This window comes from Aquarana catesbeiana, linkage group LG02, assembly GCF_042186555.1.
Source record: "Aquarana catesbeiana isolate 2022-GZ linkage group LG02, ASM4218655v1, whole genome shotgun sequence".
In the NCBI taxonomy this organism is placed as follows: Eukaryota; Metazoa; Chordata; class Amphibia; order Anura; family Ranidae; genus Aquarana; species Aquarana catesbeiana.
This window is the reverse complement of record NC_133325.1, coordinates 433,519,516-433,545,829: the sequence shown is the minus strand read 5'-3', so window position 1 is coordinate 433,545,829 and position 26,314 is coordinate 433,519,516. Positions and strand designations below refer to the sequence as shown.

General features: G+C 40.6%; 1 protein-coding gene across 1 annotated transcript in view; it reads right to left on the bottom strand.

The window, feature by feature from the left end:
• Window positions 1-26,314, bottom strand: part of EPHA10 (EPH receptor A10) — a 1,179,171-nt gene that overhangs the window by 137,989 nt on the left and 1,014,868 nt on the right. Inside the window, exon 10 of the mRNA XM_073615517.1 lies at window positions 20,355-20,480. Coding sequence (XP_073471618.1) covers window positions 20,355-20,480 — 126 coding nt within the window. The remainder of the gene's footprint in view (window positions 1-20,354; window positions 20,481-26,314) is intronic.

The window sequence follows — 26,314 nt, the reverse complement described above, 5'->3', positions numbered from 1 at the left end:
AATTGTTAAATGTAGGAGTTAACTTTAACCACTTCACATCCAGGCCATTTCTGACACTTCGCTCCTACATGTCAAAAATCATCATTTCTTTGCTATAAAATTAGATAGAACCCCCAAACATTATATATGTTTTTTTAGCAGAGACCCTAAAGAATACAATGGCGGTCATTGCAACTTTTTATCTTGCACGGTATTTGCGCAGCAATTTTTCAAACGCGTTTTTTTTGAAAAAAAAACAGTTTCATGCTTTAAAAAAAAACAAAACAGCAAAGTTAGCCAAATTTTTTTGCATTGTGTGAAAGATGAAGTTACGCCGAGTAAATAGATACCTAACATGTCACGCTTCAAAATTGCACACGCTCGTGGAATGGCGCCAAACTTTGGTACTTAAAAATCCCCATAGGCGACGCTTTAACATTTTTTACTGGTTACATGTTTTGAGTTACAGAGGAGGTCTAGGGCCAAAATTATTGCTCTCGCTCTAACGTTCGCGGCGATACCTCACATGTGTGGTTTGAACACCGTTTTCATATGTGGGCGGGACTTACGTATGCGTTCGCTTCTGCGTGCGAGCTCACGGGGACAGGGGCGCTTTAAAAATTTTTTTTTTTTTTTTTATTGTTAATTTTACTTAAAAATTTTTATTTTTACACTTTAAAAAAAATTTTTTTTTTTTTGATCACTTTTATTCCTATTACAAGGAATGTAAACATCCCTTGTAATAGGAATATGAGACGATCAGTCCTCTTTACAGTGAGATATGGGGTCAATAAGACCCCACATCTCACCTCTAGGCTGGGAAGCCTAAAATCAAAAAAAAAAATAAAACGATCGCCGCTTCACAACTGAAGCGGCGCCGTTTTTTTGAATGCAGAGGCCGGGCGTGACGTCATAACATCGCGCCCGGCCTCCGAACGATCATAGAGACTCCGGCGACCATCTGGTCCGCCGGAAATCTCTATGGTGAACATCCGGCGCCGGCGGATCCGCTATCCGACTCACCGATCGCTGAGGTGAGTCGGTAGTAGCACCGGAGGGCGGCGGGAGGGGGGGGACGTCCCCTCCCGCCGCCCGTAAGAACGATCAAGCGGCGGAACAGCCGCTATGATCGTTCTTATGGTGTACGGAATCGCCGGCTGAAAATGCCGGTATCTGAATGATGTCTGTAGCCTCAGACATCATTCAGATATAAGCCCCGAAAGTCGAGGACGTCATATGACGTCCTCCGGATGTCAAGTGGTTAATAGCATTGATTAAAAATTTCTGCCCACAGTTTAGCTTTAAAATATATGTCAAAAACAAACAAGAGAACAGGGTAAATAGGTCTTAGATCAAGGTCAATACACCAATATTAACAAGAGATGAAAAAGAAAAGATACATGTAAAAAAGAGGGTTCTTCCAAAGAAGTGGGGTTCTTTAAATAAGTGGCACTTCGGCTCTTGCATCATCCATCTGAACATTTTCTTCTCCCATCTTTACTCCCATCTACCTTAAACTGAACATTGACTGACTGCTCAAATACATATTTGGTAAATCTGCATTTTGTCATCGCTGTTTCAACTCCATCTGTAGCCATGCTCAAATTATTTGGATGTTTAGCTATAAAGTCTTACCTAAATTATGGGTTCCCTTATCTTTACAATTTTGGCCTTTTGGTCCTCTTGCAGTTTGATTGTGGTGTGAAAAGTCTGCTAGCTGTGTGCCTAATATTACCTCCTGATTGATTAATTGCCAGATTCAATCCACACCCAACACAGTATAAAAACAAGGCCTTCTTTACGGGGAAACACATGCAGGGGGCTGTACATGCAGGGGGTTCTTCCGAAGAAGTGGGGTTCTTTAAAAAAGTGGCACTTCCGCTCTTGTACTTCAGAGATTTGCACAAAGCAAACAGCCGACTGCAGGTGACCTCATTTGCAAATTATCTCACCTTCCTCTCTGAAACATGCACTCTTTACCTCTCCTCCTTTTCACAATTGCAGCCTCTCTCCTCAAACTTTCTTTTCTTCACCCCTCTTCTGCACCCCACAATCTGTACATATCACCCTCACTTTTCCCCTCCCCCTATTACTGCACTTATCACCTCTTTCTAACTCTAAACCCACTTGCTAACAAACCCCCCAGGATACTTAAGCATGTCCCCTCATACAAATCGTATTCTCATATTACCTCCCTTATTCTTCTGCTTCTCCTAACTGCTGGAGATATTTCCCCAAACCCTGGGCCTCTCTTATTTATCTGTACCCAGCACACCCATCACCATCACCCCACACCCTCTGGCAGTAGTCGCAATCTACACAACTTAGTCTCCATTCCTCTTCTTCCCAACACCAGCCTCCCCTTCTCCTGTGCCCTCTAGAACGCCCGCTCTGTCTGTAACAAACTCAGGACCTCTTTGTTCATGACAACTTTGTCACCAATTCCTTTAATCTACTTGCTGTCACTGAAACCTGGCTCCACGAATCTGACACCCCTTCTCCTGCTTCCCTCTCCCAGGGTGGCCTTCTCTGGAATGACAGAAGCAGTGACACCAGGACGCCCAGCTGTATGTCATGCACCGATGAATGGAAGCAACACAGAGCATAGCTCTTGCTGCTGAAGATGTGCCACCACTGATCCTTCTTATGGGGAATCCCTTCTGAGCTCAAAAGGACTGTGACCCCTATGCTAGTGTGTGGATACTGGAGTTTTCAAACAGCCTCAGGAGATAATTCAGCCTGATTGTAAGGATGTCGGGGAATGTTTAAATTGAACCACCCCCCGCACTGAGGAATACCTATCCAGGATGCACGGAAGTCTGTGCATATGCTGGAGAAACTAAACAGCTGAAGGGAGGTAATCTATCAAAACTCAAGCTCTGCAGTGGAGTGTGTTTAAACTGAGCAGCCCTTCACATATTGATTCATCTTTCCAGGACATCTGGACATGGTATGTACAAAAATGATTTGCTAAAATCATTTAAGTTCATTTTTTTCCTCATTAATGTACACACAGCACCCAATATTGACAGATAAACACAGAATTGTTGACATTTTTGCAGATTTATTAAAAAAGAAAAACTGAAATATCACATGGTCCTAAGTATTCAGACCCTTTGCTGTGACACTCATATATTTAACTCAGATGCTGTCTATTTCTTCTGATCATCCTTGAGATGGTTCTACACCTTCATTTGAGTCCAGTTGTGTTTGATTACACTGATTGGACTTGATTAGGAAAGCCACACACCTGTCTATATAAGACCTTACAGCTCACAGTGCATGTCAGAGCAAATGAGAATCATGAGGTCAAAGGAACTGCCTGAAGAGCTCAGAAACAGAATTGTGGCAAGGCACAGATCTGGCCAAGGTTACAAAAAAATCTGCTGCACTTAAGGTTCCTAAGAGCACAGTGGCCTCCATAATCCTTAAATGGAAGATGTTTGGGACGACCAGAACCCTTCTTAGAGCTGTCCGTCCGGCCAAACTGAGCTATCTGGTGAGAAGAGCCTTGGTGAGAGAGGTAAAGAAGAACCCAAAGATCACTGTGGCTGAGCTCCAGAGATGCAGTCGGGAGATGGGAGAAAGTTGTAGAAAGTCAACCATCACTGCAGCCCTCCACCAGTCGGGGCTTTATGGCAGAGTGGCCCGATGGAAGCCTCTCCTCAGTGCAAGACACATGAAAGCCTACATGGAGTTTGCTAAAAAAAACACCTGAAGGACTCCAAGATGGTGAGAAATAAGATTCTCTGGTCTGATAAGACCAAGATAGAACTTTTTGGCCTTAATTCTAAGCGGTATGTGTGGAGAAAACCAGGCACTGCTCATCACCTGTTCAATACAGTCCCAACAGTGAAGCATGGTGGTAACAGCATCATGCTGTGGGGATGTTTTTCAGCTCCAGGGACAGGACGACTGGTTGCAATCAAGGGAAAGATGAAGGCGGCCAAGTACAGGGATATCCTGGATGAAAATCTTCTCCAGAGTGCTCAGGAACTCAGACTGGGCTGAAGGTTTACCTTCCAACAAGACAATGACCCTAAGCACACAGCTAAAATAATTAAGAATGAATTCACAACAACTCCGTGACTGTTCTTGAATGGTCCAGCCAGAGCCCTGACTTGAACCCAATTGAGCATCTCTGGAGAGACCTAAAAATGGCTGTCCACCAACGTTTACCATCCAACCTGACAGAACTGGAAAGGATCTGCAAGGAGGAATGGCAGAGGATCCCCAAATCCAGGTGTGAAAAGCTTGTTGCATCTTTCCCAAAAAGACTCATGGCTGTATTAGATCAAAAGGGTGCTTCTATTAAATACTGAGCAAAGGGTCTAAATACTTAGGATCATGTGATATTTCAGTTTTTCTTTTTTCATAAATCTGCAAAAATGTCAACAATTCTGTGTTTTTCTTTCAATATGGGGTGTTGTGTGTACATTAATGAGGAAAAAAAAATGAACCTAAATAATTTTAGCAAATGGCTGCAATATAACAAAGAGTGAAAAATTTAAGGGGGTCTGAATACTTTCCGTCCCCACTGTATGTGCGATTTTACAGCCATGACACTTTGCTCAACTGGATTTTTTCTAAACGGGATCCCCATTTCATGCAATACAGTTGCTGAGCTATCTGCACTAATACCGAAGGACTTCCTTGTACTAATTCATGCATAACCAATTGACATTTAGCTATAGTTTATACTACTGTTTAGAATCAGCGGTACACTATTTCCTCAGATATCAGGAAGCCCTGGACAAATAGTCCTTAATTGGTTGCCATCTGTGGAAATCTTTAACACATGTAGCATACGACCAGCCCGAAAGGGACAAGTATGGCTCGGTGTTCAGGATAAAATCTACTTATAGACCATTGTGGCTCATATATATGGAAATATACGCAATTCATGTATTATGTGGTTATTCTACATGCTTACAGCCATGTCTTGGTTGTCCAATATTTTAGACTGATGACGTTGTCTCTTTAATCTATTTTTAAACACTATTTTTTAGTGCTCAGAGGATAATTTTTCTAACTTTATATTTTTTGTACTAATAAAGTTTCTTTTCCCAATTTTTTTGAACTAATTACCTAAGCTGTGGAGGTACCCCGTCTATACTAGACAAATTGGTTTCTCTTTTTTTGCCCCCAACAATATTAACAGTAGTCTGAGATCCATCTTTTAAAATTGTTTTCTCTGGACTCACTCCCCTAGGCCTAATGGACGCAAGGGAGGTGGAGTGGGATTCCTCCTATCCCCCTAGAGCATCTTCCAGGTCATTCACTCTCCACCCTTTCTTTCCCTCTCATCATTTGAAGCTCACTGTATACGTCTATTCTCTCCAACTTCCCTAAGAATTGCTGTGGTCTACTGGCCCCCTGGACCATTATCGACTTTCCTTGATGAGTTTTCTGCCTGACTACCTTACTTTCTCTCTTCAGAAATTCCCACAATCCTGATTTTAACATCCCTGCTAATACAAACACTCCTGCTACTTCTAAACTTCTTAGTCTAACCTCTTTATTTGATCTGAAACAATGGGTACAGGCTTCTACTCACTCTGATGGCAACACCCTTGACCTTGTATTCTTCTACCTATGCAATCCATGCAACTTCTCCAACAATCCTTTTCATCTCTCCGACCACCACCTTATTAGTTTCTCTCTCTCCCTGTCTTCCACCACCTTTCCCTCCAATCGCCTAACCATCACCCATAGAAACTTTTGCAACTTCAACTCTTCACTCCTCTATTCTGCTACTGACCACCTCTATGACAAAATCTCTCTCCCCTGTCCTGCCCCAACCAAACAACTTCCATCTACAATCAATCCCTGTCCTCCACCCTGGACAAGCTCGCTCCCCTCACTACATGCAGAATCAGGCCTCGACCCTACAACCCTGGCAAACAGATGACACTAGAATTCTCAAATATCACAGTCGCGCTCTTGAGCGTCTGTGGCACAAGACTAAGTCTCTCAAAGACTTCAACCAATAAAAATCTGCCCTCTAAAAATACTACTCTTTCCTCCACACTGCCAACCAAACCTATTTTACAACTCCTATTAACACCTTCTCATCCAGTCCCCGTAAACTCTTCCCTAACTCTCTACTTCGTCCTCCACCGCCTCCACCCACTGACTCACTCACTGCCCAGGAGATTGTTAATCACTTCAAAAACAAGATTGAAACAATCCGTGATGAAATCTCCACTCTACAGGTATCTCCCCCAGTTAAGACCCCATGTCAACAGATACAATTGACACTCCCCTTATTCAAATCTGCTACTACAGACGAAGTTGCTAAACTCCTTTCTAATGCCTACCTAACCACCTGTCCTCTGGACCCTATTCCCTCTCAAATACTACGGTCGCCCTCTGACTCTATCCTACACTCTCTAACCCACATCTTCAATCTCTCCCTCACCTCTGGCATCTTTCCCAATGCTCTAAAACATGCATTGGTCACCCCCATACTTAAAAAGCCATCCTTGGACCCTACCAATCTTAACAACCTACGCCTTATCTCCTTGCTCCCCTTTTCCTCTAAACTTCTTGAACGCCTGTTTTACAACCAACTGAGTGACCACCTCATTAAGAATAACCTTCCTGATCCCCTTCAATCTGGATTTTGCCCTCAACACTCCACAAAAACTCACTAACTGCAAAAACCAACAGACACTATTCTGTACTCCTATGTCTGGTCCTTGCAGCTGCCATTGACACGGTTGACAACCCCCTTCTCAAAAAACTTTATTCCCTCGGTCTCCGTAACTGTGCTCTTCAGTGGCTCTCATTCTACCTATCCCAATGCACCTTCAGTGTCACTTACAATTCTACTTCCTCCACTCCTCTTCCCTTCTTCGTCGGGGTCCCCCAAGGTTCTGTTCTTGGACCTATTTTATTTTCAATATACACCTCTTCCCTGGGTCAGTTGATAGCCTCTCACGGCTTTCAATATCATTTGTTATGGGAAATGTTATGAAGATGTAATTTAATGTATTGTCATAAGAGTCTCCCAGTGTCCGTTCTCTCGCAGGCCACTCTAAAGAGCTGACTGGGGCAGACTGACACTGGTTGAGATCAGTTTGGTAGTGAAAAGCTCTTTGGGGATGTAGAGAAATGTTTGCGGAGTGGGGACATGTCCGTCAAGTAAGGGCCCCTGTGCGATGCACAGAACAATCGTCTGGTGGGGGTGTGTTCACTCTGCAAAGACATTATTGGTTTAATGAGTGTGCGCTCATGTTGCCCCTGTGTGCCCGATCAACATATTTGTGGCCCAGTGAGTGTACACCTGCTGATAATCTCTCGTCCACAAAGACAGTAGAATAATCCAGGTATACATTGTTCTCTGGAATCTATAATAAGGATTTCTATCAGCGGAAATAGTCTTTTGGGTTGTTATGGTCGGAGTCCATGTTTGAAAGCCACGTGGCTTCTAAAAACATGCATGCACCCTGTCTCTACTCAGACACACCCACAAGACTCCTGTAGTCATTGTTCATTGGTTGTTGTATTTTCCTGTGTTAAAAGTCATGACTTTATTTGGTCATGTCCTTATATGGTCATTTCCTGTGATGTCATTATGTATTGAGGGAGTGATTGGCTGTTGTAGCCATCACTTCCTGTTTGTTATAGCTTTTGTGATGTTGGAAATAAAAGCAAGGTAGACTGCAAAGAGAGGCAGAGATGCTGAGGTGAGAACGTAAGAATGTGGTGATGTCTGTTTACTGGGGAATGGGGAAACAGAGGGGAGACATACTATCAAAAGGTATGTTATATCATTAAGACGGAAATGGGTGCTTATTAGCACAGGAGATATGGCTGTGTGCATAGCTTAAAGCCACATTTCCCCAACATTCGCAGCGAGCCAGGTCCTTATGAAGCAGACAGAGCCCCCTCCACACCGGCAAGAAAGGGGAAAGAACGGATCCCAGTCCAGGACATTTCTTGCCAATGTGTTGTGGAGCCTCTGCTCTGCAAAAGAGCTGATTTTTCGTCTTTTTGAAATAATGCTGGAAGTTTGATCATATGTCTGGTGTGTGTGTGTGTGTGCCTGCATGTGTGTGTATGTGTGTGGGTGTGTGTGATTTGTATCTCGAATGTTTGTGTAAGGAGACTGTGTGTATGTGTAATTGTATGTTGTGTAATAAGTATATGAGAAATAGAAATGTATGATATGGGATTATTTGCAACATGGGATGTGTGTGTGTTCTGAGCAGTTTTGTAAGTAGCTGAATCTGTTTGTAAAGAGGCCATGAGTTTTAGTGGAGGAGGGGCAGGCATTGTTGTTACAATAGAAGCTGTTTTTGTGTTGAAGGGGCTACGCCCTGTGGGAAGGGAACTCTAATGTTCTGAGCAGACATTCAAGCATCACCGTTTGTATTTCTCAATGTCCTGTTCCTGTGAAAGCTGATGTAAACTTTGTTTGAGAAAAGAGGGTATGTTTCAGCCGTGTGATTGTGGTTTATGTGGCTTTGTTGTTTCATTTTATAGCATGTGTTCCTAAGTTGTGTTTTTTCGTATCTTTAACACTTTTAAATGTTTGTAAGTGTTCATTTAGTATCTCAAATGTGTAATTTTGAGGGGAGGAATTTTGGTTTTGGCGGAAAAATGCACCATTTTGTCGTGGCCTTTTTTTTGTCTGCCATTTCCTTTTGTTGTTGTCTGCCATGTGGCTACGGTCGGCCATTTTCAATTCCTTTGTGTTTAAAACCATGTGACATGAGCGAATGTAAGCTATTGTAGGTGAGCTGTGTTTGTACTTTTTGTTAACTTTGCAGTAGAAGAGTGGCCATCTTTGTATTGGATTTCAGGTTTGGCGGGAAAATGCGCCATTTTGTTGTGGTCTGGCTTTTGTTGTAGTCACCATGTGGCCATGATCGGCGGCCATTTTGAGGACCTGTGGGTCATCCTACAGGGAAAGCTGATCCAATTCCTTTGTGTGTGTGGGTGTAGCCATGCGGTTTGGGCTGCCACCTTCTCTCTAGGCACCATTTCCTTTTAAGTGAATTCTATTTTTGTACTTTTTACATACTTTTAAGGGAAGCTATTGCGTTTTCTGTATTGAATTTTGGTTTTGAGTGAAATCGCTACTTTGCACTGAATTTCAATGGATAACAAGACTAGCTTTAACTGTGAGATTTTGTACTTTTAGAGGTGTGTGTTTAATTTTTATTTGTTTTGTGTTTTATTGCTTTAGCTGAGGTTTGTATTGTATAGCCTGCAGTATATGAAGCTAGGCTTACCCTCCCCTCCCTTTTCCTGTACATTGATATGTAAATAAACCAGTTTGAGGGGTTTTTAGAGCTGGGCGTGCAACAGGAAGTTCTTCTCAGCATTTTATGTATCCACAGGAAGTTGGTGGGGGGAGCTTGGGGTCCTATGACACAAGCAAATGAGATTTGTGCTTGGAAGGACAATGGAAAACACTAAATTCCAGTTGTCTTTTTAGTTTTATACTGTAATACAGTTTTGGGTAGAGAGTAAACAGGGGGCATCACCATTATTGTTGTAACATCTAGATGCGGGTAGAAAGAAGCCATAATATTATTTTGAATAGTGGAGGATTTCATGGTGTTTTGTAGCTTGTCTGACAACACATTTATAGGGCTGCCAATAACCGGTTGTAGAGCATGTTAATGTGAGGATTAGTATGCTAGCACACCGGGAGGCCACGTAAAATAATCAGAGAACGCCGGGTGCCAGTACTGTAAAAATAGTCACTAAGCAGTATTAGTGCAAGGGTGCCCTGGACGCAGCGACTGTCATAAGCGATTCGAATTGTCATGGGTAATGTTGGTCCATGTGTTGGAGGGAAAAAATGAGGCTCCACACCAGTCAGACAGCTGCACTGCACATGAGATCTGGGTTTGGGACTCCGGACATGAGACCCCTTAAAGATTGGCAGATATGGTCAGAGGGTACAGTAAGGTGTACTCCTTTGGAAGATACTTTTGGTGTCTGGAGGTACAAGACCCCAGAATAAAAATACCTTGGAAGTAGTTCAGCTGTGGCTTCAGAAATCTGTAATGTTGAGTGAGTTGATGGATGCGTAGTACACTTTTGTGTGATTAAAAATATACAGGCCTGTTTTTGAACTTTGTGTGGCTGGTCCATGCAAAGATTTCGAGATGCTCTCATGCTTTTCAAATTATATTCTTTTTCTATCGCTAAAAGAGTGAAGGCAGCATTCCATCTGGTCGTTTTTATTTTTTCATTTTTTGGGAACCATGAAATATCTCCCCCACATTTGTATTTAAATGTTTGTCTAATGATTTAGTCTTCTCAATGTTTGTATGTAGTAACATGAAGAATATGTTTGCACCTACCACGACAGCCCTCTTACGTGTTGCGGCTGTTGTATTTTAGTAAAAACGTGAAAGTAAGATTTACAGAGGGTTTAGTTATTATTGGTTTTGTGGAATGTCAAGTGACAACTTACCAATGTACACGAATGTTGTATTGTTTACCATTCTTTGAAGGATAGAGTAATAACCTTTGTTTATAAGTATCTTTTCAGGTCCAAGGAGTTTATGCACATAGAAAGCAGGTGTATAAGAAGGTAAAAGTGTCATAGGCTGTTTCACAGTTTTTTTTTTCTGCACCCTTCTGAACCCTGCATGTCTTCCTCCAGTTTGTAATGAGGGGGAAGAAAAGGGGGGATGAGAGTGGTGAGAATGACAAATTTTCAAACCAATAATACTAACCTTTGTAATTATAACCAAGTTTGTGCCAAGACTGTCTTTCTTTGATGGAATTTGAATCAGCAAGCAGCAGTATGGTAAAGTAGGCTCCCATCCCGGATGCTAAGAACCTTTTTGTCAATGGTTCCAGGTATTACACCCCAGATGTAAGCCACGCACAGGTTATGCAGTGACCACAGTCCCGATGTCTGGGTTATTGTCATATGAGGTTTGTTTGGAGGTCAACCAAAACCAGAGTTGTACTTTCCTCATTAGCTGTCACCTACATTCTCAGACCTACAGAGTCCCTCCTGGACTCTGACACAATAACCAGTTTACATTCTTTCCAACAAGGTGACTGGGTCATTGTAAAGAAGCTTGAGGGATGAGACCACGCCAGCCACTTCAAGAAGCGGCTCAACCACAAAGAATAGAGGAGTATCTTCATTTTTTTTTTTTTGTTTAGTAAATCTTAGCAAGGGTAACAATGAAAAGCATCCCAACTAGCTAAGAAAGAGAACAGGACACATGGTTGGGTCTACTAGTGCCCCAGCGATGACAGCAGTACATGATATATAGGATGTTCATATTGGGGTGAGAAGTTTTGACAAACTAGTAAAATCCAATGTCAACAGAACAATAGAACAAAACATTTCTAGAGGGTAAAATTAGTTATAATTTTAACAATAGCTCTGGTTCATGCCAGCTTTGGTATTGGGATAACTAGGTAGCCCACAAGTGTGCTTCAACTGTAGTTTGGTATTAATGCGAATCTATAGCTTATAAGGTAATTCCCCTAAGGCAAGAGGTTCAAGTGTGCTGGTGAAACTCGTACCAGCATCTTATGTCCTGGCCGATCGTGAGGATCTGATGGCACGAGAGAAGGTAAGAATGGCAGGGACAGCTGGAAGGGAATTGCTTGTACACAGTGGGGACTTGAGCTTATGAAACCCTTAAACAATTTCTCATCCATTGAGGATGGGATGTTTTCATGTAACTGTTGAAGCTACAAGGAAGTTCCTATAGTCCAAGGGGGGTTTCTGGGAATTTATAAGTAAAGAGTGTTATACCTGGATCAGGGATAGTAGTGACAAAGTTCAGGCCCTATGGATACGGCTTAGATCCCTGCAAGGCAAAATCAGAGCTATAGCTAGTGAAGGTTGGAATCCTTTTAAGGGTTTGGGAATTGGTGGGGATTTAATTTTTCATTTTGCAGCGGATCATAGTGAAGGAAGTGAGGGTATATATACTCATGTTGTTTTTGTTTATATTCCTTCTATATGCCATGATGAGGTGCTCCTGTTGCCTGATTGGATGCGTGACCAGAGCCTGAGCAGATGACCACATCTTCCCTGATGAGATGCCCTGAAGCCCAACCCACGTACAAGACACAGAGGATCCCAGACCGACCGGCGATTACTACAGCTCACCATGTCATCTCTTCTGAAGAACAGAGTCTACATGTCAAGCCGTGTTTTCCTTTTAATGGACTAAGAAGACGATCAGGATTCATCGAGGGACACATGGGATCATATGACAAGAGGAGGGACTGTTGTGGAAAATTTCATGAAGATGCATTTTAATGTATTGTCATAAGAGTCTCCCAGTGTCCGTTCTCTCGCAGGCCGCTCTAAAGAGCTGACTGGGGCAGATTTATGCTGGTTGAGATCTGTTTGGTAGTGAAAAGCTCTTCGGGGATGTAGAGAAATGTTTGTGGAGTGGGGACATGTACGCCAGCTAAGGGCCCCTGTGCGATGCACAGAATGATCATCTGGTGGGGGTGTGTTCTTCTGCAAAGACATTATCGGTTTAACAAGTGTGCGCTCAAGTTGCCCCTGTGTGCCTGATCAACATATTTGTGGCCCAATGAGTATACGCCTGCCGATAATCTCTCATCCACAAAGACAGTAGAATAATCCAGGTATGCATTGTTCTCTGGAAAAATGTATAATAAGGATTTCTATCAGCAGAAATACGGGAGTCTTTTGGGTTGTTATGGTCGGAGACGGAGTCCATGTTTGAAAGCCATGTGGCTTCTAAAAACATGCATGCACCCTGTCTCTGCTCAGACATGCTCACAAGACTCCTGTAGTCATTGTTCATTGGTTGTTGTATTTTCCTGTGTTGAAAGTCATGTCTTTATTTGGTCATTTCCTTATATGGTCATTTCCTGTGATGTCATTATGTATTGAGGGAGTGATTGGCTGTTGTAGCCATCACTTCCTGTTTGTCATAGCTTTTGTGATGTTGGAAATAAAAGCAAGGCAGACTGCAAAGAGATGCAGAGATGCTGAGATGAGAATGTAAGAATGTGGTGATGTCTGTTTACTGGGGAATGGGGAACCAGAGGGGAGACATACAATCAAAAGGTACGTTATATAATTAAGACGGAAATGGGTGCTTATTAGCACAGGAGATATGGCTGTGTGCATAGCTTACAGCCAAATTTCCCCAACACATTTCTACACTGACGACACACAAATTTATCTCTCCACCCCTCAACTCACTCCATCAGTCTCCTCACGCATCACAAACTTACTAACAGACATATCTAAATGTATGTCGCACCACTTCCTCAAACTCAACTTGTTCAAAACCAAGCTTATAATATTTCCTCCCCCACGTGCTACTTCCCCTGACTTCTCTGTCAAGAGCAATGACACAACCATCCACCCATCCCCACATGTCAGCATGTTAGGTGTTATCCTGGACTCTGAACTTTCCTTTCTGCCCCACATCCAATCACTTTCCAAAGCTTGCCGCCTCAACCTCCGCAACATCTCTAAACTATGTCACTTTCTAACCAATGAAACCACAAAGCTCCTGATTCACTCCCTGGTTATCTCTCACCTTGATTACTGCAACTCCCTCCTCATTGGCTTACCTTTAAATAGACTATCCCCCTTCAGTCCATCATGAATGCTACTGCCAGACTCATCCACCTTACAAACCGCGCAGTGTCTGCTACCCCTCTCTGCCAATCCCTCCATTGGCTGCCACTCCCCCAACGAATTCAATTCAAAATACTAACAGTACGTTACAAAGCCATCCACAACTCTGTCCCCAACTACATCACTAGCCTAGTCTCAAAATACCAACATAATTGCCCTCTTCATTCCTCCCAAGACCTGCTCTCTAGCTCCCTCATCACCTCCTCCCATATCCACCTCCAGGACTTCTCCTGAGTCTCGCCCATCCTCTGGAATTCCCTACCTCAATCTGTCAGACTGTCTCCAAATGTATCCACTTTTAGGCGATCCCTGAAAACTTTCCTCTTTAGAGAAGCCTATCCTGCCTCCATCTAACAACTGCACTATTTTCTCCATTAGCTCATCCCCCACAGCTATTACCCTTTTGTATAACTTGACACTCCCTCCTAGATTGTAAGTTCTAATGAGCAGGGCTCTTCCATTCTCCCCTTTATTGAATTGTATTGTAATTGTACTGTCTGCCCTAATGTTGTAAAGTCCTGCACAAACTGTCGACTCTATATAAATCCTGTATAATAATAATAATACAAAAACTTTATAAATTCATATTCCAAAATACATATACACACTGGGGGAGATTTACTTAAACTAGAGCACTTATAATCTGGTGCAGTTGTGCATGGTAGCCAATCAGCTTCTAACTTCAGCTTGTTCAATTAAGCTTTGACAATAAAACCTGGAAGCTGATTGGTTTCTATGCAGAGCTGCACCAGATTTTGCACTCCCCAGTTTTATTAAACCCCCTACTATATTGCCAAACCCCCACAAAAACCCAGTGAAAAAAGTTCTGTAGCAGGGCCCTGTATTCTGAATCTGTTCAAATGCTATATCAGTCAAATCTGTCAAATATGATCTATATAGATGTCAAATATATGGTTTATATAAGAGGAATAAATAATAAAAAATTATATATCTTATATATCTCCAATATTATGCACTCTCAATTTTCATTCTAAAAGTATGGACGTACAGGATTACTCATATCAAGACAACCCACATAAAGAGACATTATTTGGTATTCATTACCATTCATGTATCATCCCTTGAATTATTCCACAGATGCTAAAAACGTGTAAGGAGTTGTATATTTGTAAATGGAGTCATTATAACATGAAGTAAACTTAATCCAGTGTAAGCATGCCCATGATGCTCTTGGCAGTATATCAAGCATCCAGCTGCCAAAGCATGGTGTTATAGCATGGCATCAATCTCTTTCTATGTATGGTTTCATGTTAAGTAAGCATGCATAGCTGCAACTATATGAAAAAGTTCTTCTATATGACATGCTCACACATAATAACCATTATATGGTATTCAATTCAATCCAAATTCAATGATGCAGACTTGATGCAGCTATGCAAAGAATATGAAAATTTTCCATCCTAACAAAGTCAAAAACAGAGAGAGTTGCCTCGATTAATTTTAAAGTAATGTATTTAACATCATAAAGTATGAACAGAAATATGTAAAATAACCCATAATAGAAATAGAAATGACTTTTTTAGTAGTTCATTCACAGCAACCAATGTGAATTATTGTGTGTATAATGTGCACATCCTGGTGTGAATAGTGTAACTGCGCTGCAATGCATTGTTTTAGGAGACATCACAGCACATGAAAATACATAGGAAAACAGACACGCCTAATTTTTCAAGCTGTGCTGAACTGCACCACATAGATCTAAACAGATTTATTTAATAACATTGCTTTTTATGACACATCTGTTGTTTTTCTTTACAGCACATGCGCTAAAATGTGAAAGTGTGAACGGGGCCATAAAGTTAAGAGTGGTTTAGTGATTTATTTTAATACATGCAATAGAGGTGTGTTGAGCCCTGAACATATTTAGAACTTTTAACTTTTTCATTATTCCACTTCTGACACCATATACAGTATCTCACAAAAAAGTGAGAACACCCTCACATTTTTGTAAACATTTTATTATATCTTTTCGTGTGACAACACTAAAGAAATTACTCTTTGCTACAATGTAAAGTAGTGAGTATACTACTTGTATAACAGTGCAAATTTGCTGTCCCCTCAAAATAACCCAACACACAGGCATGAATGTCTAAACTGCTGGCAACAAAAGTGAGTACACCCCTAAGTGAAAATGTCCAAATTGGGCCAAATTAGCCATTTTCTCTCCCCGGTGTCATGTGACTCATTAGTGTTACAAGGTCTCAGGTGTGAATGGGGAGCAGGTGTGTTAAATTTGGTGTTATCGCTCTCACTCTCTCATACTGGTCATTGGAAGTTCAACATGCCACCTCATGGCAAAGAACTCTCTGAGGATCTGAAAAAAAGAATTGTTGCTCTACATAAAGATGGCCTAGGCTATAAGAAGATTGCCAAGACCCTGAACTTGAGCTGCAGCATGGTGGCCAAGACCATACAGCCGTTTAACAGGACAGGTTCCACTCAAAACAGGCCTCACCATGGTTGCATGTGCTCAGCGTCATATCCAGAGGTTGTCTTTGGGAAATAGACATACAAGTTCTGCCAGCATTGCTGCAGAGGTTGAAGGGGTGGGGAGTCAGCCTGTCAGTGCTTAGACCATACATCACACACTGCATCAAATTGGTCTGCATGGCTGTCATCCAAGAAGGAAGCCTCTTCTGAAGATGATGCACAAGAAAGCCCACAAACAGTTTGCTGAAGACAAGCAGACTAAGGACATGGATTACTGGAACCATGTCCTGTGGTCTGATGAGACCAAGATAAACTTGTTTGGTTCAGATCGTGTCAAGTGTGTGTGGCAGCAACCAGGTGAGGAGTACAAAGACAAGTGTGTCTTGCCTACAGTCAATCATGGTGGTGGGAGTGTCGTGGTCTGGGGCTGCATGAGTGCTACTGGAACTGGGGAGCTACAGTTCATTGAGGGAATCATGAATGCCAACATGTACTGTGACATAGTGAAGCAGAGCATGATCCCCTCCCTTAGGAGACTAGGCTGCAGGGCAGTATTCCAACATGATAAGGACCCCAAACACACCTCCAAGACGACCACCGCCTTCCTAAAGAAGCTGAGGGTAAAGATGATAGACTGGCAAAGCATTTCTCCAGACCTAAACCCTATTGAGCATCTGTGGGGCATACTCAAAAGGAAGGTGGAGGAGCACAAGGTCTCTAACATCCACCAGCTCCGTGATGTCGTCATGGAGGAGTGGAAGAGGACTCCAGTGGGAACCTGTGAAGCTCTGGTGAACTCCATGCCCAAGAGGGTTAAGGCAGTGCTGGAAAATAAAGGTGGCCATACAAAATGTTGACACTTTGGGTCCAATTTGGACATTTTAACTTAGGGGTGTACTATCTTTCGTTGCCAGCGGTTTAGACATTAATGCCGTGTGTTGAGTTATTTTAAGGGGACAGCAAATTTATACTGTTATACAAGCTGTACACTCATTACTTTACATTGCGGGCAAAGTGTCATTTCTTCATGTGTTGTCACATGAAAAGAAATAATAAAATATTTACAAAAATGTGAGGGGTGTTGTCACTTTTGTGAGATACTGTACATTGTGCAACAGGGTTCTTTTAATGGGTGTAAGCTGAAGTAGCAAAGTCTGTAAAACATTTTTTAGGCAGGTCATACAACTTAAAACCAGTACTGCAACCAAAAGCCGTCCCCATGCAAACCAGGTAGTCATAACTTTGGACGCAGTACTGGCTCAAGCTGTGTGAGTTATCATGATAATAAAATTGTTTTAAGGACGTCAATGCTTTAGCCTGCATCCACGTTAAAAATCATGTCACAAATTTAGTTATACAATCTAATCACTGTGTTAATTTTTTTCATAAAATGGTTCTGCTTATATTTTAATTATAAATGATATTTGTACATAGGGACAGCCTTGTTTGCATATTTCATATAAAACTTGTTTATTATTGCTTCACAGTTACTGTTCTTTACTGTTGCTCTCTCTCCATGTGGGCCTGTCAGTCTATTCAGATGGATTGCAAACACAGCCTCTTGGTGTAATTAGTTTTAGCTTAGCAGTCATTCAACAAAGGTGATACAGTAATAGCACTTGCCTAATATAGTTAGACAACTGATGGATACAATATACATGTATCAAAATTATTTTGTGAAAATATGAAAATGAAAAAGAAAAACTGAGTTTCTGCTAAATGGGATGGGAAAATGCTTTAGTTACCCTTTAACTCTTTTTTCTACTAATGCAGTTAATTTAAACTCCACACCATTAAATTAATGGCACTGGTCTAATTTAGTACAAGCTTATGGTCGCTTTAGCAACTAATGTCTGTTCTACGCTAATTCTGCTCCACTGCACATCATAACAGTGAATGCAGTTGAGAATGAGTTGGTACATTTCTTTATTTTCCTACGCTTTCTTTTAGACTTGTGTCTCACACCCTCTTTAGCACATTGCAGCAGCCCCTCTTTATGTGACCAGAATAGAGTAATGGGGGCGCTAGAATGTATTTGTTTTCCTTCAGCTGCATTTGTAAAAAAGCACAAGCCAACATTATGTGCCAGAGGACTCATATACACCAAGTGTATCTGCAGCTCTCAAATTGCAGCTGATATCACAAATTGTTAGTGTCATTCAGCAATAAACTGAGCAAAAAATGTGGGATCAGATACATATTAGTCTTTTGAGTGGACTTTCAATAATAACAATATTAAAAAAATAACAATAAACCATCATTAATGCAGAACATAGCATGTTACAACAAAATTGTATGTATTCAACTACAGTGCATAACTATAAACAATCTTGGCTGAAGGTTTTATACCTTTATGCACTCTATGCATGAAGTTAAAAAACTTTCAGTATGCAGCTCCCCCCAAAGCCCCCCCAATACTTACCCGAGCCTGATCGCGATCCAGCGATGTGCATGTGAGCAGCTGCTCTTTGTCTGCTCATTGGATGAGAGACAGCAGTGGGAGCCAATGGTGTGAATCACAGCTCACAGCCAGTGAGGCCAGTGAGGAGGAAGCAAGGGGTAGGGCTGAGCCCCATTTTGTGTCTCCTATGGACAAAGAACGGAGCCCGGGAGTGAGCATGCATGAATGCCCCCATAGCAAGCAAATTGCTATGGGGCACTTGGAGAAGAGGAGAGGCTAGGAGCACCAGCGGGGGGACTTGAGAAGAAGAGGATCAAGGCTGCTCTGTGCAAAACCATTTCACAGAGCAGGTAAATATAACATGTTTAAAAAATAAAAAGATACCTTTGATATCACTTTAATGAATACATTTTTATATCTATACATAGATGTTAGTTAATTCAGTTTAAAATGGTGACATCACATGGTGAATCCTGGAGAACCCTTCTCTAGTGATGAGCCAAACCTACCTGGTTTAGTTTGAGCAGGATTCGGCAAACATGACTAAAGTTCACAAGTCGAATCCAAGCTCATTGACATCAAACTCATTGACGTCAATGGAGCTCAATGTTAAAAACAGTTCTGACCTGCTAATACAATCCTAGACCTAAATTACCAGTGTGACATGGAGAGATTACTTGCTTGTAAAAACCTACAAATGGAACATTGTGGTCTTCATGACTTTCACACCCCAAACTGTATGGTTGAAATTGCATTGCATTCACATCAAAATGGTGCAGGACCCTTTTTTTTGATCTGCACTGGAATCTGATCACATGGGTGTTCATACCTATGCAATCCGATTACTGCACCATTTCACAGTTCGCACTGCTATCTGCGAACTGATCTGAGGGTGTCGTTAACTTTACATTGACACCTGCAGTGATTCGTGAGAACCTCTCTGCGATTGAGGTGCGATGCAGGAACCCGCACTGGATTTGCAGGGTTCTTGCATCGCACTAGTGTGAACCGGGCCTAAATGTACTGTGACTTTATCCTGCTCACGTGTCTAATTCTTATTTGATGTCTCATTTTTCTAATTTCATTGCTTTGCCAACCACAGGCTCCCCTTCAACCCCACTCCCGCATTTAATGCCTTTCCCTTATTATTTTCAACTCCCTTGATTATTTCATTACTGGTAAGAGATGTCATTAATCTGTAGAACAAGAAAAAAAAGTAATCAAGGTCATTGTAGGTAAAACAATGTAAATAGATTCCGGGTTTTGATTTTAGAGAAAGAAAACCAGCCTTAAGAATTAATCAAACTCAAGAATATGCCACCAAATATGGCAGACCTCCCTCCGCTTGCACATTGGATGTTTTTACAGCTGCTCCTAGGGGCATTTGGCATTTTTTACCCTGCCTCTAAACTTCCTTGCATGTTAGCCTACAGTATTTGTTTATAGGTAGGAAAAAAAGACCCACTGCCAGTGCGTCCGGACGCAACCGAGTTTGGGCGGAAAAAACACTTGGCACTTGTAAACGCATGTAAACTCATCTAAATTGTATAATTTTATATTATTTATTCTGGCCAATTAAATTAATGCCCAAACATTTGACACAGGTAAACGTGGGTAAACAATGCTAAAAGTGTCACACACTTTTACCATTGTCAGGCTTTTTTTTGCTAACACTGCTGCCAAGATAGAGGATTCTAGAAGAGTTTATAAAATGTCCAGTGTGCATGAGACCTTAATCATTTGCAAACTTCATTATAATTTCCTGATACCAACACAAGAACAATTATTTATGTATCAAACATCAAATAATACCAACAATACCAAGTCAACTCTTTGGTCCTCTTAAGCAGGTTATAGGTATTCATGTAGTGTTTATTACATATTTGAGCATACCTGTACCAAGGATTCTTTCTATTTTTATGCTGGAGTTATCCAATTCTTTTGCAAAAAGGTGAACAGCTTGCATAGGGTCTTCACATGTGTCTGGATCTATGTAAGTTCTTCTTGTTGGGATTTTAACTGCAATCAGAAATGTAAACAAAAATAGCATGAATAGTGTGTGACTCTATAAAAAAAGTATTCCACATAAGGTTTTAGAAAAGTCTAAATTATTACCAAAGGATACAGGTTCAGATTACCATATCCTGATATACTGAACTGTCAGTATGAAAAACTTATTTTACCAACAGACAAAATGTTCAGGACATGTTTGAATCTGTTGTTTTTGGTTTGTAGAAATGTTTGATTTGGCTGGGAAAGTGCATAGTCAAACTAATCCAGGGCACAACAACATAGGAAACTGAGTTAATCATGAGTTTTTCTTCTTTTTGATTCCTTTTTACAGTTGTCTATATTGGTAAATGTAAACTATAATTTTGTAGAGTAAATCACTACAAACAAATCCTGCCTCTACAATTAGAAAAACAAAAAAATTATTCAATCTGTGTTATGCCAATCCTATAAAACAGAGTCCTATTTTAGTGCCCATACAATCTTCCTTAATGCACTGGATGATCCCATAGCTTTCTTTGAAACAGCACAAGGATACACATAAATCACAAAACAAGCAAGAAGAAAGAAAGTGAAATAAAATCTACATTTTCTAAACACTAAAAACACGTGGAATATATATACTCATATATACCCTAAGTGAATTGCACAGCCACTGTGTAAAGGAAGAAAGCAATCCCCAGGGCCAGCGGTATGGCTAGATGTCACCACAATCCTCCCCTTTCATCTCTGGAGTTTATGAAAGATCAGATGAATTCCTGTCACAACCAGGGGTCAGGCTCTGCGACCAGTAGCTATAGCAGTCAAGAGCTTCCCACCAACCAGCAGGTTAGGAACACAAGCGGATCACCCTGGTGGAGGATGCTGGCTCACCCATGGTGTGGGGTCTAAGCACTAGCAATTTCCACCATGTCTCCTGCACTTTCCCACTGTCTTATTTTTTTGGAGAGATTGATGGACACATGACTGTTCACAGTCTCCTGCGATATCCACATCACACAGAAAGCTGAAGGGGTCATTAAGTGCAAATGTATTGCAGGATTTTGTGCCTACATACTGTAGATGTCATATATTTTTTTTAATTCCTCACAACAAAAAGAAGATAACACACTTTAAAGGAGCAGTATGGTCAAAGCTGTTTTGGCTATATTCTCCTGTAGGTCAAAGGAGGCAGTTTGTTCTGTACTCCTCTGACCCATTTTCAGCTGACAGCCGGCTAAAGTCTGCTATCGGCTGATGTCATTCAGCCGGTCGAAACTCTGAAAAAATCCACCCAGAAGCCTGGACTGAAACCTGGCTCAGTCTCTCATCAATCCGCTGAGAGCTGAGATGGATGCTCCTGCCCCCTGCATAGCCCAGCCCTCTGGTAAGTGCTGAAGGTGCAGAGAAGAGAGCCAGTGACTGACAGTCACAGCTCTCTGCTCAGAGCGGAGGGGGATCAGCTATGTTTTTGTTCAGTTCTCACTGCAGAGCTGACGGGGGCAAATGAAGCATTGGATTGATGCTGCATCCACCTAGGTGAGTATAACTGTTTGTTTTTTTAAAGTCTATACTTCTCTTTTAACATGACATGTTACTTAAAATTATGATAAATAACTGATATTGATGTGTTGCAAACTAGGACAAAAAATCTGTTGAAATAATTTGGTTCTCACTATATTTTTAGCTAATATTAAGGTCTGTTGCAAGTTAATATATTCATTTTGGATTTTCTCCTATTTAACCACTTCAGTACTGGGCATTTTCATCCCTTCCTTCCCCAGACGAATTTTCAGCTTTCTGTGCTCTCGCACTTTGAATGACAATTGCGCAGTCATGCTACACTGTACCCAAACTAGATTTTTATCATTTTGTTCACACAAATAGAGCTTTCTTTTGGTGGTATTTTTTCACCACTTTTTTTTTTTTATTTTTTGTGATATAAACGAAAAAAGAATAAAAATGTTGAAAAAAAAAAACGATATTTTCTATTTTCTGTTTTAAAAGAAATCCAATAAAATCTAATTTCGTCATCAATTTAGGCCAACATGTATTCTGCTACATGTCTTTGGTAAAAAAAAACCTTATAAGTGTATAATAATTGGTTTGTGTGATCACAGACAGATGTGTGCAGATGATCATGTACAGATGTGCGCAGATGATCACAGGGGCAGATGATTTACTGGGATATATATGGGACAGGTGTTTTTACTGGGTAGGGGAAACTTTGTGGAGACACTGTTTTGGGGACATTGTGTGGGGAAACTAGCCCAGTGATCAGTGTGTAAAAATCTGTAAAAAACAGCTCATACACACTTATCACCAGCCAGCTGCAGAGATCCACTCTCCTTCTACTCACTGACAAGCTCCATGTGAGGAGAAGGAGAGCTAATCATCTACCAACTGGCTCTCTATTTACATCACATGATGGATGTGATTTGACACAGCCATCATGTGATCAGGAGGGCCAATACCAGAGCCCTCCTGCCAATCTGAGATGCGCCGTGTCTGGGTGACACAAGCGCATCGGGATTGCGTGACAGCGTGAGCATGCACCCACGTGATTTCTCTCCTTCTGAGGGACGTTCAGGAATGTCCACTCAGAAGGAGCAAGCGCCCACCTAGCCATTTATGTACAGCGGCCGGGTGGGAAGTAGTTAAGAATAAATGTGGTAAAACAGATCAAACCCTTACGATATAAGGGCTAAGAACATAGTAACACCATTTCCTATGATTCCTGGAATCTACAGGGATAGCCCAATGCCAACTGTATATTTCCCAATCCATTATCATCTTACATTAATTAGTTAAACACATATTTATTTGCTTTCACTTATAATTACTTTTTTCTACTTTTTTCCACCAGTGAGACACTGGTGATGTAACCAAGGCCTCACAGAAGCATGGGAGGCTTATAACAACAGTGCCTCCCCCCTCAGATAATGTGCACTGTCATATGTTCAATGAGGCAGTTCCAGGCAGTGTTCCAGAAAGTGAATTGAGATGAATTTATCTGCCCTTAGTAAAAATGGCCACCATGGGAAGAATGGGGAGAAAAGAAAAATAAGATATGTAAAGAATACAAAGCCTGCAATTTTCTATAAATATCTGTTTGTAGATTGTCATTACTAAACAATTCTCATCAAGGTTCCTTTGTTGTGATTTTTAAGATAAGAGTGATGTTCCTCTTTAAGAGCTCCAAAAGAGGATAATATTTGTAGGCATCTCACAGCATCCAGTGTTTCCAGAAAATAGTCAAATCAATAGTGATCAGAAAGACACCTGGACTAGATTACTTTCTGATAAACAGTAAGGAGAAGCACTCATAATTAGACCATAGCAACTATATTCCACTGCCCTGAAGACAGATAATCTATCGGAATTAATGAGAGAGACCGTTATAGTCTTTATTATCAAAGCTGGGAAAGATCCCATTCTGTGCACATCATATAGACATATATTATTACTTAATGCAGATGGCAAAGTTATCGCCAAAAAACAGACATAATTAGGTCATCAAATTGATTGTGCACTTCAGTCAAATAGGAATCATGCCATGAATGGCATGGACATAAACCCATACAACCTGTTCACAAATCTCTCGGATTAACTATGATATTCTCTGTACCAGTCTCTTCTTTCCTTGATGCATAGAAAGCTTTCCACTCCATTGGCAGAGAACATTTTTAGGAAAGTGTTCTGTTGTATTGGCCTAAAATAATCCTGAAGTAGTTTGGAGAGCTATAGGAAACTGCCAAAGCAAGAGTAAAATTGGGACAGATATTTTTTCAAATATTTGCTTTTTGTCTCTATGGTTTTATGTAGATTGGACGTTTTTACAACCTTTCCTGAACGATTTAACTTGATAGATAGCAACCCACGTTTAAAACATGTTTTGCTGCGTTTACATGCCACGTTTAGCTGTGTTTGCGTTTAGAAGCATTTAAAAAAATTTTTTTCAAATTAGCCAAAAATGGCTAAACGAAACGTGGCTAAATGTGAGTTACTGCGTTTAGCCATGTTTAGAAGCATTTGGCACTTGAAATGCCTCTAAACTCAGCTTCTGAACCCATTTTGTTGCATTCCAAAAAAAGCCTCTAAACTTAGCTGCCTAGAAACGACTATAAACAACCCTGTGTACATGTACTGATAAGATAACAGAGTAGAGTTCAGGAGCAGTTGAAAAAAATGCCCAACTGCTCCTAAACATCAGTTTAGCAGCAAAAGTGTATATGGGGCCCGATTCTTTTTTCCTGGACTTGTTTCCTCCAGCAGTTCAAAATAGGGACTTCAATGCTAAAAAAGGGATTCAAGTAGGTCATGTAACTGAAATAATATCTTTGTATGCTGATGACACACTATTGTATCTGGGAGATGATAAAATAATTTGGGACTTATTCCACAATTTCAAAGAATCAATTATATTTCTACTGTCCAGATGCCAAATTTACAGCATATATTTCCCTACAGCCTTGGACAAGCTCACTACATTTTTTAGTCATAAGAATATCCACTGATATTATCCAATTCCACTTGTTTAATATTATGCCCATTACTCAGGCCTTAGGTGAACTGTGTGGCCATCTATGCCAATTTCCCTACACAAAGATGAAAGTATAAGTATAGTCAAAACTGTTTTTTTAGTTTGGGATAGAGAAGAGAAGGGTTAAAATCCCTAATGGGTATTTTTTTTTGCTGTCTGTATATCATCAGGCATATTTGACTTCACTTCTTGTACCAGAGATGCAACACAAACTCTCCCAAAGTGAGGGGAAGTCCCCTCTTAGATAGTTGTCCTCAAAACAAGTGTCACTATTGGGATATTTCCCCTCACCTCTTGTTGGGAATAAAACATTTTTTCTTATTTCCCCTCAGTTTCTTAACGACAATGGTATCCAGTACAAATAGATGGTTAACCTCCCCAGTGAGGACAGAGACAGCAATAAAAATCCTTCTGTACTCTACAAAATACTGAAAAAAAAAAAATTAAATAAAGTTTTGCCTGAAGATACACTTTTTTTTATAAATAATGGCATTGGTAACCAGGAAACCATGCAGTGATATAAATACACTATTGTATTATTTTTTCTAGGGTAATAATACCCCAATTTGGCTAAAGGCAACTAATCCTGTTGGAAGATGGACTTGCTCAACCCATGTTTCTCCTATACTGGGCTGCAGTTACAAAAATATTGTGTTTTGTCAGAACATTTTTAATCAGCTACTTTGGATAGTTTGTAAGTTTAGAGTATTTTACATTTTGAATCTTGAAAGTTCAGCCTCACACTGCCCAAGTAAACGCTAACTCCAGGTATGAAATATAATTAAAAACATGTTTCTAGAAGAATAATCATGGTCTCCATTTTCCCCACTCTAGCACAGTCCAAATAATCCGCATTTTTTTTATACCTGTCTAATAAATATACGATTTGAAGAAATCACCCATCACAAAAGACATTGTTATTCTTTAACAAACTAAAGAGTATACTGAATTATGTTATTTAATATTCTTTTGCTATTTAAAAAGTTGACAAGCATTTATTTTTCCCACCTTTATAGTAATCTTTCAATCATCTAGGATAGAACGATCACTAATGCCATATCACTAATCCCATCCCAATGATTTACAGTATTTTATTTACATTTAGCTGCACCAAATTAGGCAATCTTCTAGAACCTACAGTGCTTTCAAAAAGTATTCATACGTCCAATTTTCCACATTTTGTCATGTTACAACCAAAAACGTAAATGTGTTTTAGTGGTATTTTATGTGACAGACCAACACAAATGGCACATAATTGTAAAGTGGAAGGAAAATGATAAATGGTTTTCAATTTTTTTTACAAATAAATATGGGAAAAGTG